The 18,213-nt window shown below is 40.1% G+C and overlaps 1 protein-coding gene across 1 annotated transcript in view; it reads left to right on the top strand.

Annotated features, from left to right (window-relative positions):
- ENPP2 (ectonucleotide pyrophosphatase/phosphodiesterase 2) overlaps window positions 1-17,545 on the top strand; it is a gene marked incomplete at both ends in the record, with an annotated part of 54,910 nt that extends 37,365 nt beyond the window's left edge. Inside the window, 12 exons of the mRNA XM_080610506.1 lie at window positions 1,693-1,724; window positions 2,867-2,994; window positions 5,021-5,108; window positions 5,230-5,317; window positions 6,164-6,336; window positions 6,639-6,687; window positions 7,173-7,309; window positions 7,806-7,941; window positions 9,129-9,206; window positions 11,701-11,833; window positions 12,466-12,622; window positions 17,375-17,545. Of these exons, the coding sequence (XP_080466632.1) occupies window positions 1,693-1,724; window positions 2,867-2,994; window positions 5,021-5,108; window positions 5,230-5,317; window positions 6,164-6,336; window positions 6,639-6,687; window positions 7,173-7,309; window positions 7,806-7,941; window positions 9,129-9,206; window positions 11,701-11,833; window positions 12,466-12,622; window positions 17,375-17,545 (1,370 nt within the window). The remainder of the gene's footprint in view (window positions 1-1,692; window positions 1,725-2,866; window positions 2,995-5,020; window positions 5,109-5,229; window positions 5,318-6,163; window positions 6,337-6,638; window positions 6,688-7,172; window positions 7,310-7,805; window positions 7,942-9,128; window positions 9,207-11,700; window positions 11,834-12,465; window positions 12,623-17,374) is intronic.
- Between the last annotated feature and the right edge of the window lie 668 nt (window positions 17,546-18,213).

Here is an 18,213-nt window from a genome sequence, read left to right as displayed (position 1 = left end):
ACTGTGACTTTATGCATGCACTTCTGTCTGCCAACAAGCATGATTTGGGGTATCTCAGCCCTGCATTGATTTGATATATAGAAAAAGCATCTGGTACCTTTTCTGAGCTAGTGGAAAAGAAATGAATTGTTAATTTTGAATCTAGGAGCTTCTTCATACTTTTGGCACAGATGAGAACAGCATGGGTTGCTAAACAGCAACAGATTGGGGATGTTGAAGGATAAAAGGGAGATTTAGAGCATGCATTCAGGGCCAATGTTGACAGTAAAACTTACTGCTTTTTTGTACTGCACTGTTAGAAATTCATCCTGACTTGGTGTTTGAGATTAGCTGATCTTTGATGAGAGCACTCAGGGCTCAGGCAGGCCCTCTGGTGAAGCTTAGTCTGTGATTTAAAGCATCAGAGGCCCAGCTACATCACTACTGCTCTATTTAGGACTATCACCTACAGGGCAGCAGTACCTGAATGGGGCTTTTGCCAGCACTGTGGCTGCTCTGGTTCAGCATACCAGGGCAAACCTGGCTTTGTCAACAGTACAAGCTCCCATGCAAACTGTGAAACTCATAAACTAACCATAAGCACCTATGGTTTTTGCAACATTTGCTACGAGGGTGACAACTTTTGATAGAGGGGAAGGTCAGGCAACTGACTCACCATAACACTTCAGATATATTTTGGTTGAGGCCAGATTTCACAAAAAGATCTTTGAAGAGTAAATGTTTTCAGAATAGTAGCAGAAATCACAAGAATGTGCTAAAACTTTCTTAGCATCTGATTTATGTATGCATTTATTTTACTATAATTTACCTGGGTATTTATGCTCTAAGAATATGGAGTGTGAAAAGATCTGTTGAAAATAGTGTGCATATCGATAAAACTTACTAGACTAGCATAAAGACTGAATTCTTGTGCTTTGCAGTCTACTGAAATCTTGTATTCAGTTCCAAGCATTGGGGTGCCTTTTCCTTTGTGTGTGGTTTTGATGTTAGTTTGATGGGGTTTTTTTAAGATCTTTCAACCCTTGAATTCCCAAATTGCTGAGAAACTGCGGGTTTTCCTGTAATACCATTTTCCTCTTTTTTCCTCTGCAGCTTCCTACTTTGAATATCTGCAAGCAAACAAACAAAAAGATATTCCTTAGTTTTAGAACTTGGGTTTGTCCCCTGAAATGGCAAATTATGAACTTTTTTATTCCTTGTCAATTTTTCCATTCCATAATACTGCCTCAATACATCAGACACACCTTTGCAATGAATAAGCCTGTAGCTCATGTTTTGAGATTCAGTAGAGCTCATTTCAAGCTCAGCAAGATCATGCCTTAAGCAACCAAAACAGTAGTAATTAAGCAAGAGATTTTAATTTCCTAAGACCTTCTCTTAACCTATTTTTTCTCTCAGGTCTGGTAAATGCCACCCCAACCTTTTCACACACCCCTGCCCCCTAGAAGAAAACAGAGTTAGTGTGGACTGTTGCTGGTTTTAGACCTTCTACATCTTGCATGTCCCTTTAATAGTCTAAAGACATATCCAGAATATTTTACCGTGGCTTTTCACATGATGTATCCCCTGTACTTTTAGTAAAATTAGCCAACTTTTAGGAATAATTCTTCTGTAAAACTGTATTGTTACCTTGTGTTTTATTCTGCAAATTGTTCATCTTTTATATTTTTGATTTTTTTTTTTTCTTAACAGATGATCCTAAAGTGATTGTTGCCAACCTTACAGTAAGTATTTAGGACTGGGAGGTATCTCTGTCTACACTGCACTGCTCACATCTTAATTTGGGTCATTATTCAGGATCATAGAATCATAGAATCATAGAATAGTTAGGGTTGGAAAGGACCTTGAGATCATCTAGTTCCAACCCCCCTGCCATGGGCAGGGACACCCCACACTAAACCATGTCACCCAAGGCCTCATCCAACCTGGCCTTGAACACCGCCAAGGATGGAGCATTCACAACCTCCCTGGGCAACCCATTCCAGTGCCTCACCACCCTCACAGTAAAGAATTTCTTCCTTATATCCAATCTAAACTTCCCCTGTTTAAGTTTGAACCCGTTACCCCTTGTCCTGTCACTACAGTCCCTGATGAATAGTCCCTCCCCAGCATCCTTGTAGACAGACCACCTTGAAACAGGATTTTCTCCTCACTCTTCAGGTAGGAAAACCAAACCTGAATAAAGACTGTTAAATGGTGCCCTTCAAGAGTACAGATTAATGTTCGTCATAAATTCCACTGTTTGCTGCTGTAGGAGCTTTTATAACCTTTTTGGGTAGTGCATAGCCAGAATCTCTCTGACCACCTTGACTCCCTGAACTGAGTCTATTTATTCATTCCTTCAGAAATGGAAACTAATATTTTAGGGTAAATATTTTACTAGCACTTTAAAGATGTTAAAAAAGTTCATTTGATAGCCTCCAACTATAACCTTGCTTTTAATGAGGAAGAAAGTGTTAAACCAAAAGCTGATTAAAAAAATATATCTGATTTTGTAACCAGATGACTTTAAATATATCTGCAGATGAAAGATATTTAGAGCATTCAGCTTTCCTCTGAAACTAAAGTTTTGGTCCAGTTAGAATAAAATTATTCATCCTTGAGCTAAATAAGTGTGATGTTTTGCATGATGCTTTCAAAAAGACTGTCATGAGAATGGAGCTTTCCAAATACATCTTTGAATGACTCCCTGGGCCCTGGTCTTATGTAAATATTGCACAGAAGGGGCTGGACCACATACTTTAGATGTACACCTTGTTTTCAACACATCAGTAATGACCTAAACAGTTTAATTTCTGTAGTTCAGGGCTTTATGTGCATCTAAGCTAACTGACAGCAATGTCATTTGTAACTGTTCATTTTTTAGTGTAGAAAGCCAGACCAGCATTTCAAGCCTTACCTGAAACAGCACCTGCCTAAGCGCTTGCACTATGCTTACAACAGAAGAATTGAGGATGTCCATTTACTGGTTGATCGCAAATGGCATGTGGCAAGGTAAACTCTTGCGTTTGCTTCCATCCTGATTTTCACCATTTTTCTCTAAGGAATGAAACACCTGGGATTGCCCTGTCTTGAGTTTTGAACTCATGGTAAGGTTCAATCACGTTTGGTACAGGCTATGTGTCTGAGGATACAAAAATGGTTTAAGGTTTGGGAAAATCAGTAGCTGGACAGAGGGCAGAAACCCAGATTCATTTCCTCAAGCAGCTGTGTGTTTTTTGACTGACTAGCTCAAATATAGAAGCTGATAAGCTTTTTTAATGCAAGCTTATTCAAATTGGGAAGCAGGGAATATGGAAGGAAGGGGAAGCTATATGTGACTGACCAGGGATGTTAGGGAACAGGAGGCTGAGTGGATGCAATAGGTGAATGGAAAGGAAACAGAGATATTGGCAGAGTGGGTAAATGCCTGAGAACATATGGAAGGGTATGACAGGGTGGCCATCAAATTGCCAGCAGCGTACTGAGTTGCAAAACAAATTCATAGAAACCCAAGATGCTTTATGTCAACAAAAGCCCTGTTTTGGGTTGTTCTTGCCCATACGCCTCAGGATTTTCAGTTATAAAATATGGGCAAATTTGAATATTCCCACTCGGATAAAAATTGAGTGAGGAAAAACAAGTTGGCGCATATATATATAGGGGGAACAGGAGATGAGTAGCCTTTGTTTGTGAATTGTGCACCTCTTTCAGCTTTAGTATATATTCTGTTTCTCGCTTTGATCTTTTGACACATGTTGTGTATTAGAGTGTAAGAATGGCTGGGTCTTTATGCATGAAATTGACTCAGTGGTTCTTGGAAGATGACACAGCTTTTGGCTGATGGTAGACTGTTATGAGCTTTAAATTATGGTAGGGTTTTTTTCCCATATAGCTGCCAGGCAAACACACGATGTGTTGCAAGTGCCTTTTGACATCTGTACTTATCTTTCCATGAATTATGCAAAGATCACTCTGCTGAAGCAGTGAATGAGAAACCCCAGTTGTTTTCTTGCATAACTCTACTAGCTGGCTGGCCAGCTGCCCTGTGCAGATTCTGTGGCTAGGGTTCATGTACATTTCAAAGAATCACACTTAGGCTTATAAAAGTTTCAGATTTACAGATTTTACTGGAACTGATGGGATGGCCAAAGTTGATTTACATTTAATGATTTTTTATTAATTACGTCAAACTTTCTTTGGCTTATTTATGCATTAGTTCTTCTGAAATTACATTCGCTGGTAATTCATTCGTTAATGTAACTGCAATTTGTTGTATATTCACAGCCAGGAAAATGACAGTTACAGAGCTGATTGCTGTAACTCTAGTAATTTACAAGTCCAAAATGAGCATCATTTTATTACAGATGAAGAAATTAACTTATAAGATAATGTGGTCCACTGTATGTATTGCCTGCACGTGGCGCTCATAAAAGCATAAAAAAAAGTACTCCAGACAAGCTCATGCTTATAATTCCTATGACACAATGCTTATTTTTCCACATATTTAAAAAAAAAAAATACACAGTAACAAGCTGATGATTAATATTCCTATGATACAGCACTTACTTCCTCAACTATTCATTAGAGTCTTTCTGTTTTCCTTCTAGCTGTTTCTGCTCCCCGTTTTTAGTTTATTGGATGCAAGGCAAACAGGTAAAAGCACTTTAAAGCGCTGTAACATCACAAAAGTGCTTTTTTAGAAACCTCTGATGGTCTTTTGAGGATTGGGAGAGTATGGTCCAAAATACCTCCGGTCTGTAGGAAATTATGTGATATGAGAAACTCTGAGAAGATAAGTAAACCAATGGTATGATTGTTGTCAATGAGTAAGAGTTGGGTTAGGTTTGCACCCTTTTATAGTGGGAGCAGAGAGGGAAACCCTGGGGTTGTTGGATGAGCCTGCAGTCCTCACTACTGCTATTCAAGGAAGATAAGCAATGAACTGCCTTGTAACCTTATCCCTCCTACCTCTGTTGTACATTGTCAGGTCAGCCACCTGCACCTTTGAGGAAATTTTCTAATACTTTTTTCAATTTAGGAAAGCTGTAGATGTTTACAAGAAACCAACAGGAAAATGTTTCTTCCATGGAGACCATGGCTATGACAACAAGATAAACAGCATGCAGGTATGAGTAATGCAGTAACCTTTGTGGGAGGGTCATTAAAAGTGGAGGAGATTGGAGGTCTCTAAAACATAAATATTCACTAAAAACCCTATCTTTTAATGACTTTTTTTTTTTTCTTAAGACTGTCTTTATAGGTTATGGCCCTACGTTCAAATATAAGACCAAAGTACCTCCTTTTGAAAATATTGAACTTTACAACGTCATGTGTGGTAAGCTACCTACTTGAGAAACATGCTGTTTTAACTAACAGGGCTTCATTTAGCCACCTATGAGCTCATGCCCTGACTCATTCTCTGTGTCCCTTCCCCAGTCCCAAACACTTGTCTTTTGGTGAGGAGGGTTGAAGGCTCTTCTCAGGGGCCTCAGTTGCTCTACTTTAGCAGCTGGCCAGTAAAGGGGGAGGTACCATAATTTTGCTGCATGCAGCTTGGCAAAGATCAAATACACACCACTACAGTGTGTGGTGGCCACACCTCAGCAGTCTAGTAAGGAGAACCTGCAGTTCTCATGGAGCAGCTAAGGAACATCACTTAGCTTTCTATGTCATCTCCTGGTATGATTATGTTCCCTGAACTCATAATATAGCAGCGAAGAAGAATCCAATGATGTATTTTCATTAGGAACTTTAATAGTGATTTTCCAGTGCAATAAAAGTTCCAAGCCAAAGGTGTATGTCACTTATTTAAACTTTTTGTTTCAAATATGGAATACTAAGAAGATAATTAGCCCTTCTCTATAAAGCAGCTGACTAATAACACTGTGTTCCAGATGGTTGGTATAAGGTCATTATACCTTGACTGTAGGTTTGCACTGGAAACTGCAAAAAGTCAATTTTTGTCAAAATTTCTTCCTGTCAAAAAGGCTATCATACTATTCAGCCAGCATCTGCAATTTTATGATGTGGACAAAATGTCAGTATTTTTATTGCATTAAAAGCATTCATTTACTTGTTTTGGGTGTAAACAGTATTGCAAATAAATGCTTATAAGTGGAGATGCTGCTGAATACATATTTACAACCTAACCATCATTCATTTGTGTTTGGTGATTTCATAGATCTGCTTGGATTAAAGCCTGCTCCCAATAACGGCACCCATGGAAGTTTAAATCACCTGCTGAGAGCCAATGTTTATAAACCAACTGTGCCAGATGAAGTTGCTAAACCACTCTATCCTGTTGCTCTACCTTCTGCATCAGATTTTGATATAGGATGTACATGTGATGATAAGGTAGGTGTTCAGGATCTGCTGAAGTTTCCACTATTCGCAACAGTTGCCTGGTAAAGTTGAGGCCATTTTACTTCTTTTGTGAGGGTTTGATCTGTAAGAATTCCTCAGATCCTTCCTGTGAAGTGTTTGTGCCCTTTTGGAACAATTCTGGCTTTTTGTAAAACAGGAAACCAAAAAATTATCAGTGTTTTATAGTGCTAGTTCTGTTTTGCTTAGATGTTTTGCTTAGTTGTCTAGTAATACTAGAAGTCAGAATGCTCCTGTGATCCTAATCTTGTTCCTCTTTTTTTATTCTTGAGAAGAACAAGTTGGATGAACTCAACAAGCGCTTTCATGTTAAGGGAACAGAAGGTAAGTGATAAAAATACCCCTCTACCGAGTGACCGCTTTTGCTTCCTCTTTGAGAGAGACTTTAGAAAAAACATAGAAAGTCTGGAGAATAGCGGCAGGAGCGATAGGACAGGGGTTGACTTAAAGGTACCAAAAAAGTTCTTATCACCTCATGTGTGACTGAAATGTGGACATGAAGATCCTTGTGGAGTCTCCTGTGTTTGGAGAAATACCCTCTTTCCATGCTATGATCCCAACAAACTTTCACGTGCAAAATGGACTTTTAACCTCAAAGTGGGTTGTGACCCTGGAATGGGGATCCCAACCAAAGCTATTGATGAATTGCTGCTCTCTCTGTTAAAAGATTTCCTTAGCTGTTCTTTAGCATCAGTGTCCCATTAAGGATCACTGTAAAATCAGCATGAGTTGGAAAGAAAATCCTTTTTTCCTTTTGACCTTTAAGGTTTTCAGTAATAAATGTAAATGCAATTTCTTCTGATTTATAGAGAAGCATCTTCTTTATGGGCGCCCCGCAGTACTGTACCGCACAAAATACAACATCTTGCATCACCATGACTTTGAAAGTGGCTACAGTGAAACATTCCTGATGCCTCTCTGGACATCCTACACTGTATCTAAACAGGTTAGTTCTGTCTTTGGTCTTGAAAAAGTGCTTAAAAACTCCTGGGGAAATCTGCTCAGTACCTGTTTTCTTGAAGACCTAAAATTTCCCTTCCCTAGGTAGATTTTTCCCAGCAGAAATTATGTTGCAAATTCCAGAAACACAGTTGTAAACAGTGCCAAAAACCTTCTTGTCCTTCAGGAGAAAAGGGTTTTAAGGCAGAAGGGCTGTATAGTTCTTTTCTGTTTCATTTTCTTTCTAAGTTTTGCTTGATGCGGATTTGTTTTACTGTGATGGAATAATCAGCGACTTCATTTGGATTATTTCCCATGGTGACTTTTAATACCTGAAAGAAGGGCTCTGCAGCAGATACAGGAGCAGGATTTGTTTGCACAGCTAGGTGGTTTACTCCACTCAAGGTCTTCCATGTAATGTTGACTATATGAGATAGTTTTATTTTATCTATAAATGCTGGAATTGCTTTCCTTGTCATTTCTGTCTATATTCCTCAATGCAGGCAGAGGTATCTGGTGTCCCAGAGCACCTGGCCAGCTGTGTGAGGCCCGACCTCCGCATTTCTCCAGGGAACAGCCAGAGCTGTGCAGCCTACAGAGGAGACAAACAGCTCTCCTATGGCTTCCTCTTCCCTCCTCGTAAGTTCAGAGAGATTTTTAATACCTAGAGGTTTTGTAATGGTCTTTTTTGTTAGAGAAAACTTTAGGTATGACACAGCTTCCTCCAGATATAATCAGACTAAGGAGTATTTGAGATTGCTGGGAAAGAAGAGGTAGGAATGGTTTAATTTCCCCCTGCTCCAGGGTGATTCCTTCCTCTGTGATGTCTCCACTTCAGAGTAGCTGCTCCTTCACCTGCATCACTTATGGGCCCCAATGGAATGGATACATTATTCTTGCTGCACTTGCGGAGGACCAAGGACCCAGTGCCACATTTGCCATCATGGCTGTGGTTCCTCATGTCCATGAGAGATGCTCCAAACTGATGCCCAGCTTCATGCAGTAAAGAGTGTAGTATCCCAGTTTAGTTAATGAAAGTAAAGGTGAACAAAGAAGTGCACGGAGTAGGAGTACAAGCTAGAAGACAGTCTTCAAAAGCTGACCCTTTAAAGTCAGTGGGTAGATACCAGCTTATACGAACTAGGAATCTAGAGAGTTTTTAATTTTTAATTCAAACAGCAATAAGATAAATGTATAGTTAATTTATAAATCCAAAGTAGGTTCTTACAGACTGTAAAAATTTCAACCATGCCACAGGGATAATGCTAGTAGAACACTTGCATAAATGAGTGCTCTGGATTCTCCTGTTGCAGTTACATTGGTTCAGTCTTGGAGCAACAATCTTCTGGAACTAGTTAATGTTCAAGGCGCACAACTGTCTCACAGTTGTGAGCTTCATTGCTCTGCTTCCTCACTCAGTGGCTGAAATATTTTATGGTGGCTTTCTGATATGGAATTACTGGTGCAAAGGCTTGCTCAGAATTAGAACATAATCCTGCACGCCTCTCCCTGGAAATTCCTCTTTTGTTAAATCCTGCAGAGCAGCTCTCTGCTTTTGAAAACTGCAAAAATAGATGAGATATAAAAGTATTAGAACTTGTTGACAGTTGAAGCAATGACAAAATCCTCACTTTCCATGTCCAGTTGTCACACTAAAGACAAATTGTATGCATATAATGTGCACTTCTGAATATAGCATCCAGATTGCTGTTTAGATTATAATATTCCCTTTGGTTAATCTCCAAAGCCATTCCTGAAAACATGTTTATGTTCTTTGAATTTCTGACGTTTCATCTTGTTAATATTTTCTGGTTTATTATTTTCAGAATTAAGTTCCTCTGCAGAAGCCAAATATGATGCTTTTCTAATAACAAATATCATTCCAATGTATCCTGCCTTCAAAAGTAAGTACCCTTTTCATGGCTGTACTTCTCTATCCCAACTTATACATTGCCTAATATGTGTGTTGGACTATGGAATAAATTGATGTGACAAGCTTAGAACACAAAGTTGAGGTCCCTGTAGCCGGGAGATAATGCATGTTGGCACCTGTATAGTTCTTGGTATGGGTAGGCACAATACCACAAGAAAGACTTTAAGTTGTAAGTAAGGATTATTTTCCTTAGAGCTGGGCTAAGAGAAGAGCACAGGCATGATGTAGTTCAGCAGCTTCATGCCACAGTAACTCAGTTTGTGCAAGACACTTCAGACTTTCTTGTCTGTAGCCCAAGCTAGTGCAGAACATACTTCAGCAACATGTTTTTACTTCTCAAGCCTGGGAATGTGCACTTAGCATGTTGTTGTAGTTCAGGGACAAGTGGTTATTTTTGATTCTTTCTTTCCATGCCCTTAGAGGGAGACCTAACATATTTATTACCTATAAAGAAAAGGCAAAAGGAAAATAAATGAGGAATGACTTTAACCTGGCTGAAACTTTCAGCACTTTAGGGATATAGTATTAACATTTCTTTTGTCTGCACATCCTTTTTCTCTCTAGTTTTGCCAAGAGGTAGGAAAACCATCAGACTATTCTGGTGGCATTTTTGGCTTGGCAGGAATTGGGAAGCCTTGGAAGAATCTCAAAAGCCTGTTCTTGTGAGATTTCCAATTCAGATTTTAGGCCAGAGAGGTTTGGATAAACATCAAAGCCTATGGGAAGCTTTTTCTTTTTAACCAGAAAAGAGTGTTTTAACTGAAAAACCTCTGAGTAGGAACAAGTGGTGATGTTTGCTGGAAATCTAAGCAAAGGCACTTAACTGATTACAGAGTGCAACATTATTGGGGATTTCCCACTCAAATCACTTCATAAAAATGCTCTTGATGCTAATGTTAGTCTAAGCAAATTAGCCATGATGCTAATCACAGGAGAACAACCCACCACTAGCAGCTCATTTTGTCTAGTGGCCTTCCTTTTTATCACAAGTGAGTGAAGGACTCCCTAAGAAAAAATGCTGGAACTAATACCATTCTGTTACGAACCACTGCATGTGTGCAGGTTGCAATGCTGAGAGCTGATTATAAGCTTGTTACACGGAGCTTTTTCCACGCCAGCGAAAATAGAAGGTGGCAGTTTTATGCTATGCTGGCTTTGGTGGCAGTGCTAGCTGCAAAGGCTCACTGCTCTTCTTTGGGTTTTTTAATTCACTGTCCCATCACATCCCCCCCAGGCAATAATTCTGTATCCATGTTTTCTGTAGTGAGTATGCCTTAAGCACCTCCTGCTCTGCTCCAGGAGCTCCAAGATGATGCCCTTGGGCTGGCCCCCTGTTGCACTGGCATTGCTGTCTATGTGGCTATGTTGGGCGCTGATTCAGCTGGAAAACTGAGTTGGGAAAGCTTTCCTTTTGGGCTATTTTTATTCTTAAGGCTGATGCACTGGAGGAGCGAGCAGCTGGAGGAGGGGTACTGCCAAGTGCTTACCGCAGCTGAGGTTCTTGTTAGACTATTGCTTGTGGGGCTCTCTGCATCAGCTCCAGCAGGGAGTTCATGTGGCGCTGAGCTCTCTCAGGACACGGCGTACTGGGGAACTTGCTGGCATTGCCATCACCACTGAGGAATCATGGACTTAATGGACTGAGCTGGCAAGACAAAAGTTAAACTTTTACAAGTCTGAGATGTTTTGTTTACACATGCTTCTGTTAGTGTTGGAAAAAAGAAGGAAAAGAATGATGTAACGAGAGACTCCAGTGTGTTTCTGCAAACATCTTAACTTGTAAAGTTGAGGGGGGTGTGGTAGGCGAAAGTGTCATGCTCTTCCCAAAAGCTGCTGTAATGAGATGCCATGCTGTAATTTGGTCATCCTTGATGGCACCACATTTAAAAATTAGTCATTTTGTATCCAAGGAGAGTTTAAATTCTTTGTAAATACCTTTGTATTTCCCGTTCCTTTAAAATATCTGGTTTTTACTTTTAATCATGGTGCTGTTTCCTTTCTAGAATTAAACAACAACAACAAAAAAAAGCCATAGCACCATTCCCTGTAACTAGATAGAAAGGACAAAGAAAGTGTTTGCAGGGACATCAAAAGTGTGTGAATAGCTGTTTCTGCTGTTTCGTGAAGGAACAGCAGGCTCTCTGTGCAATGTCTATGGCAATGCCAGCCTGGGAGTGGTACCATGCATTTCCTTTATCACTGGCTGCGGAGAGAAATAGTCAACAGAGAACAAAGAAGCCTGAATAGGCTTTATTGACCTAACTGAATGAAACTGCAGTAAATCTATAATGCTTAGTCTTTGATTTTCCCTACCAATGCTTGAATGATGTCCACTGAATTTTTACTTTCAGGAGAAAAGAAGAATTGTTTATAATCTTGACTTGTTTCGACATCTGAAAATTGTGGTGTATTTTATTTTCAGTTGTTTGTTGTTTTGTTTTTGGTTTGTTTTTCTTTCCTTACAGAGGTATGGAACTATTTCCAAAGGGTTTTGGTGAAGAGATATGCCACTGAACGAAATGGAGTCAATGTTATAAGTGGACCAATTTTTGATTATGACTACGATGGCTTACATGACACACCTGACAAAATAAAACAGTAAGAGTTTGTCTTTAAATTGGTTTCCTGTTGCTTGTCTAAATGATGGCTTTGTCTTAAACAATTCATTAGCTGTACATTATTAGATTTTTGGGAGAAGATGTATTTTTTTAGCTGTTTCTAAAATTATTGTCCGTCAAGACTGAATGCCCCTGTAGCTAGGACAGTGGTAAAAAATAGGGAATTGCAATTCAGTGGGTAACTGTTCACTTTGACTTTGAAATTAAGTGTTTATTCATCCTTGAGATGAAGCTGAAATATGTTCCAAATAATCTGTTTTCCATAAAATCCTTCAGAATTTAAGAGCTAACAACTGGATACCAGAGCAAACTATAGCAAACCATAGCAGTGCTATTGAGTTAGATACTCAAGTCTTTCCTTAATTCAGTAATGCTTTTTCTTTCTGTTCCTGAACTGAAGAAACATTTCAGCACTGGCGTGGTATTTCTATAGAACAATATCAAAACATGAGCTTATTGAATGTTCATTTTCAGATAGCGTTTAGGAATCAGACGCATCTCAACAGTGTACATGTGTCCTCCCACGTAGGGGAGAAAAGATCATATTGTTTGTGTAACCTTCTTCCGAACAAGTTTATCCTTTGTGGATAAATGTTTGCTTTATTTGCTCAGGTTTGTGGAAGGCAGCGCCATCCCCATTCCTACTCATTACTATGCCATCATAACCAGCTGCTTAGATTTCACTCAGCCAGCCGACAAGTGTGATGGACCACTCTCCGTTCTCTCATACATCCTTCCCCACCGGCCTGACAACGATGAGAGCTGCAATGTAAGTTCTGCTGTACTACTGTAGCCCTATGGTAATACAATCCTGAGACATGTGAAAGCCCATTACTATTAGATGCTGTGCTCACTGATGTCTTGAACTATTACTTCACCTAAAATTGTCTGGAACAACTGATATACAGTAGGTTGGCAGTAAACAACCTGTAGGCTTCTACATTATGGCAGACACTGTCATTGTAACTTCAGAGCAGACTGGGGAGAGGTTGTGTGCGTAGATGTATTGTGCTGGCAGTGGCCTGATGTTTTTATTGAGATCTGTTTCCATGTGTAGGTTCAATATAGTCTCTCTGCTATGGCAGTCTGGATGCATCAGACAGCATGATTACATTCAACCCACACAGTCTTAAAACTGTATATTAAAACCTGACAAGGGTAGAATGTCAATTCTTGCTGTTTCCAGAACATGTCTTGATTCAAGGGAAAATTTTGGTTTCTTATTAATAGAGATGAGCAGACACCTTCCTGCCTCCTTTCCTATCTTCCTTTAGGTTGCAAGATCCTATAGTGTAAGAATCTTTGTGAAGTACAAAGGCTTTGGTCTGGTCAGCACTACAGAAAGTAACACACACTGGGCAGCTGACCATGTAGCAGGAGAGCAGTCAGGTCCCCATGGGCTCTGGTGCTCTGCAAGGACATCAGTCCTCCCAGGCAGCTGTATTTAGACTTGTCCTTCCGCCTGAACTTGCTCTCCCATTACACAGCTGTGCGGATTCCTGCACACAGACACTTCACTATAGGCTGCCAGGAGGCCGTTTCCTGAATGAACGCATTAATGTTATGAATTTTGTATTGGCACAAAAAAGTGAAGATTCCTATTCCAGCTACAGGCAGAAATAGTCATTCCAACTTTGTAAACAATTCACCTGGAACACTGTCTCTTTCTCATTCATCAAACATCGCCTGCTTTCAGGTCCCTCTTTTTAAAACCATGCTTTTGGAGCAGTATCCCTCTCTCTCGAGCAGATCTGGCTTCCCCTTGTTTAGACTCTTAACTACTTTGGGCAGAGATGTCTTCCACCAGAAGTCTCAGAAAGTCCTACATATATTTGATTGTGGCTATTCTCTGGACTCCTCTTCTGAATCAAGATCCAGTTGGTGATATGGAAGTTACTAATCTGGCAGTTATTTGTGCCTCTGTTCTTGTATCTCTGCCCATATGTAATTTTAGGACAGTCAATTATTTCTTTCTCCTGACTGCGTGACACAGTCCTCTTAAAATGCTGAAATCTTTTTTATGAGCTGTTTAGAGTAATGGCCTCTTTTAGTTTTTGGTTTCTTATATTCCAACCCAGGCTTCTTTTTCCTATAGGTCATACTACTTATCGTATTTACAGTTCTGGGAGGAACTTCAGTGCTACTACAAGGTTATTAGCAGATACTGATCTATGCTTTTTACATAGCAAAGAAACACTCCAAAACTGTTTAAATGTAGCTCTTGAATGAAAATACATTAGGCAAAATTTTGCCTTTCAAATACAGCATCAGTCTTACTTCTGCCCATGGTGTTCCATTTTATCTGTTCAAAGAAGTGATTTTGTAAAACCTTACATACTTAATGGGTGAAATGCATGGGATAATATAAGAATTTTTCCTTAACCTCTCCACAGGTTTCTTATAAGATCTGAAGAAATATTAGCTTTCCCCCCACTCTGCCCTTGTTGCACACACTTTCTCTCTCTTTACATGGCTGTTGGAGAACACCGCTGCTCTTCTTATTTGAATTTGTTCCATTTCCAAGCTGTATTTATTCATGGTGAGGTTATACCCATTTATTCTTGTGTCAACATTTTTCTATGGCTTAAATAGCCCTTCACTGGGCTTGTTTGGGATTTACCCTAGTGATGATTTATGATGATTCTCAAGGCATATACTTCTCTCTATTCATGGGAGACCCAGGACCCTTTTTTGCTCTGTTTGTAAGAAAAGATGAGCATTTTAGTAGCTTTCCTATGCATCTGTTCCAGACTGTTTTTTTTCTTCTTTTTTTCCCCCCTAGGAACATGAAGGAGATAAGCACTCCAGCTGAGATCTCAAAATGAAAATAGTTTTCTTTCCACTGAACACAACTCCTTTGATAGTATCTAGGATTTGCTTTTTCCATAGCTGTGTTTATAATGGTGGCTCCGAGTCATGCACAACCAATACACGCAGGTCCTTTTCTTCTGCCTCCTATTTCACACGAGAAACTCCCAGCTTAGCAGAAATTTTTGCCATCATTGTGGATAACTCAGTTTCATACTGTACCACATCTGCATCCTCCAGTACAGTATTAGAGTCACAGAATAGTTAGGGTTGGAAAGGACCTTAAGATCATCTAGTTTCAACCCCCCTGCCATGGGCAGGGACACCTCACACTAAACCATGTCACCCAAGGCTCTGTCCAACCTGGCGTTGAACCCTGACAGGGATGGAGCATTCACAACTTCCTTACAGTCTTCCATTGCATTGACAGGAGCTCCCAATTGTTGTTTTTTGGTTTGTTTTTACTAGCACACCAATGATCTTAACACAAAAAACATGTATGAAAACATTACACAAACCGCTTTCCAACATCAAAGCTGAAGGAACCCTACTAGGAACTTCCTCCAGGCCACAATTTTCCGTTTCAAATTTCTCTTTTTAGTAAGCGAGTTCTTCACCCACCTTGTCTACATTCTGATCGTATTCAATTTTCCCAACTAATAATCTGACATCCAGAGAAACTCTTTTGTCCAGAATATCTAGTATTTTTTCCAGTGAATTTTAGGCTAGCCTCCTAATTGATTGCCTACTTATGTTTACCTCCATGTTTTCAATTGTTAGTTTTTCCTTCTAAGACTACTATTGAGGTGCTACTATCTGGCACTGATGGAGAAAGCTGTCATTTTAAATATATATGCTTCATTCATTGTTTTGCAGTAATATAATACCATGTTAGCTGATCACTGCGTTTAAAATTCTTCCTGCTGGACCTGAGGTTTCATGGGCCAGTTGTGGAGAGGAAAAAACTACAGTCTAGATCAGTTGATTGATTTTCTGGAGCTGTCTTGCTGGACTTGGTTTGAACCAACCTCACAGTCCTGTGATTTATTCGTATTCATATTACAGACCTTTCGCAAACACTTAGAGGAGTCCTCCTTACATTCAAAAAAAGTGAGCTTTCTAGCAATGTGACTTCCCTCAGAGCTCTGTAAAATGCAGATTTCCTGCTCAGAAGGAAGGCTTGAAGACAACAAAATGTCACAGTGATTGCATTTGCAGTAATAATGCTATTGAGGCTCGTTTGTAGAGTAGCAACCTGATCGTTAGAAGAAAGGCTGAGTAGGGAGCTTCTTGCAGCCAAATCCTGCCAGGCAGCTGCATTCCTGCAGCACGGCGCTGCAGGATGTGAGCAGGGCACTCTCCCTCCTCTTCACTCTTAGTTTGCATGCATCTTATGCTCCAGGACCTGGTTTTGAGCTGCAGGTTGCTAATCCTCAGGTTGAGAGGAAAGTCTGTTCAGAGCCGAGAAGCTTCAAACCAGACAAGCACTAACTGGGTCATGGCCATTTGCTTTAGAGCAGCCATCAGTGACCTAGCTGGTACTTGGTGTCCTCTCTGTGCAAATGATCACGCTCGTCCTCCTGGCCCTTGCAGGGCAATCCACTGCCTTGTCCGTGGCTCATCTACTGCTTCGGGTAGGCTGTGGCATTGCTGAAGCTTAGCCTTGATCAGCAAAAGGACCACTCTGCAGGGAGACCTTGTGGAGACAGCAATAGATTTTTATCAGCAAGATTTCCAAACCACACATGGAGTCCAAATGGCCAGAGGCACAACCCTCCATTCGTAACTTGCTTCCCCAGCAGTGGTGTCAATGTACCAGCCAGGGAGGCCAAAGGGGGAAAAGTCCTGTTTGCTGTGTCCTTTTCCCACATCTGCTCCCTGCTGTGCAGGGCTGACTGCAGTGCTCATGGAACTTTTCACTAGGCTTGTTAACGCACTCAAAACAGCCAGGAACTGCAGTGTGTTGCAGGGCTGATTTTCTGATGTATGAGTTACATTAAGTTCATGGATGGCTCCAACATGTGCTGGAGCTGGCACAAGGTACGCAGCAGGAGCAGTCTCCTAAGAAAGATTACACCCACACAACCCTACCCAAATCACACACTCTGGCAGCATCACCTTCCTTTTCATATTGGGAAATGCTTAGTGAAAGTCTTCTTTTCTATCAGTGTGTAATTTGTATGTTCCAATAACAGGATTTCACAGGTACAACAGAAACCATAGTCCCAACTGTATAATGAATCGTAATCCTAATATTAAAGTGGAAAGTTTAAAAAAAGTATTGTGCTAGAGGCGCTGGTCAAATAAGAATGATGTGTAGAGGCAGGGTTCAAAGCTGAACAGCCTGGTGTTTGGGCTTTAGTAATACACAATTGATGAATATGGAGCTCTTCTGTGGGATAAAAAAAAGACATAGGGACGAATAGATATTCTAAAAGCATATGGCTGTTCTTCTGCAATGCCTGCAGCATCGGTCCAGCTTTTCCTAGATGACTATGGTCATTGTCTCAATCCCATCATAAAATGGGTCCCAAAATAAAATAGGAATCATCTTGCATGTTTCAAATCTGTTTTCTTGGAACTTGTTTACCTCAGTCATTCTTGAATAGGGCGCACAAATTGTTCAGACGGACTCAATGTTTAGAAAAGTTACATTTGCTTTTGGAGCTCATTTTTGACATGGCATGGGATAAAACTTTATTTTACCTTTCAGAGCTTGGAGGATGAATCGAAGTGGGTTGAAGATCTCCTTAAGATGCACACTGCACGTGTGCGTGACATCGAACAGCTCACAAGCTTGGACTTCTTCCGAAAGACGAGTCGCAGCTACACAGAAATCCTCTCCCTAAAGACATACCTGCATACGTTTGAAAGTGAAATTTAGCTTTCTAACCTTACTCAGTGCATCCTTTTATCAACTGGTGTATATTTTTATATTGTTTTTATATTTATTAATTTGAAACCAGGACATTAAAAATATTAGTATTTTAATCCTGTATCAAATCTTAAATATTAAACCCTTGTGTCATTTGTTTGTTTCTCTAATGTTTAATATAGGTATGTCTCTTGGTTTATTTAGTAGCGCTTGCAATACTGCAGCTTGAGGCCCTACTCCGAGCTTTTAAGTGGTGCTGCAGGGTTTGATACGTGCATCATGGAAATATTAATTTCCCGTGTTCCTTTACCACACTTGTAGTCCTGTACTGTGTATCAAAATACTGAACATGTAAAATTACATTCATTTACTGTTAACTATGTGACAGACATATTTAAACCCTATAGACAAATAGCATCTTAAATATAATAAACCACACGTTCAGTTTTTTTAATGTGTTTTGATTTGCTTTCACAGGGACATTCAGAGGGACTTGTGGGCAGCTGAGTGCTGCCACATCTCTCTTATTCACTAGGCAGAGCTTAGGTTTGCTAGTAAGAGGACTGCCAGGACTACAGGTGCCCTGCCGTAATACTGAGCAGGGAGTCCATAAACCATACACCCACAGAATGTCATTACTAGTTAGGTTTTGCCATAGTAGCAAAGCTGGGAGAGGA

The sequence above is a fragment of the Psittacula echo genome (genome assembly GCF_963264785.1).
Source record: "Psittacula echo genome assembly, chromosome: 2".
Taxonomy (NCBI): Eukaryota; Metazoa; Chordata; class Aves; order Psittaciformes; family Psittacidae; genus Psittacula; species Psittacula echo.
This window is presented reverse-complemented; position numbering and strand designations above follow the sequence as displayed.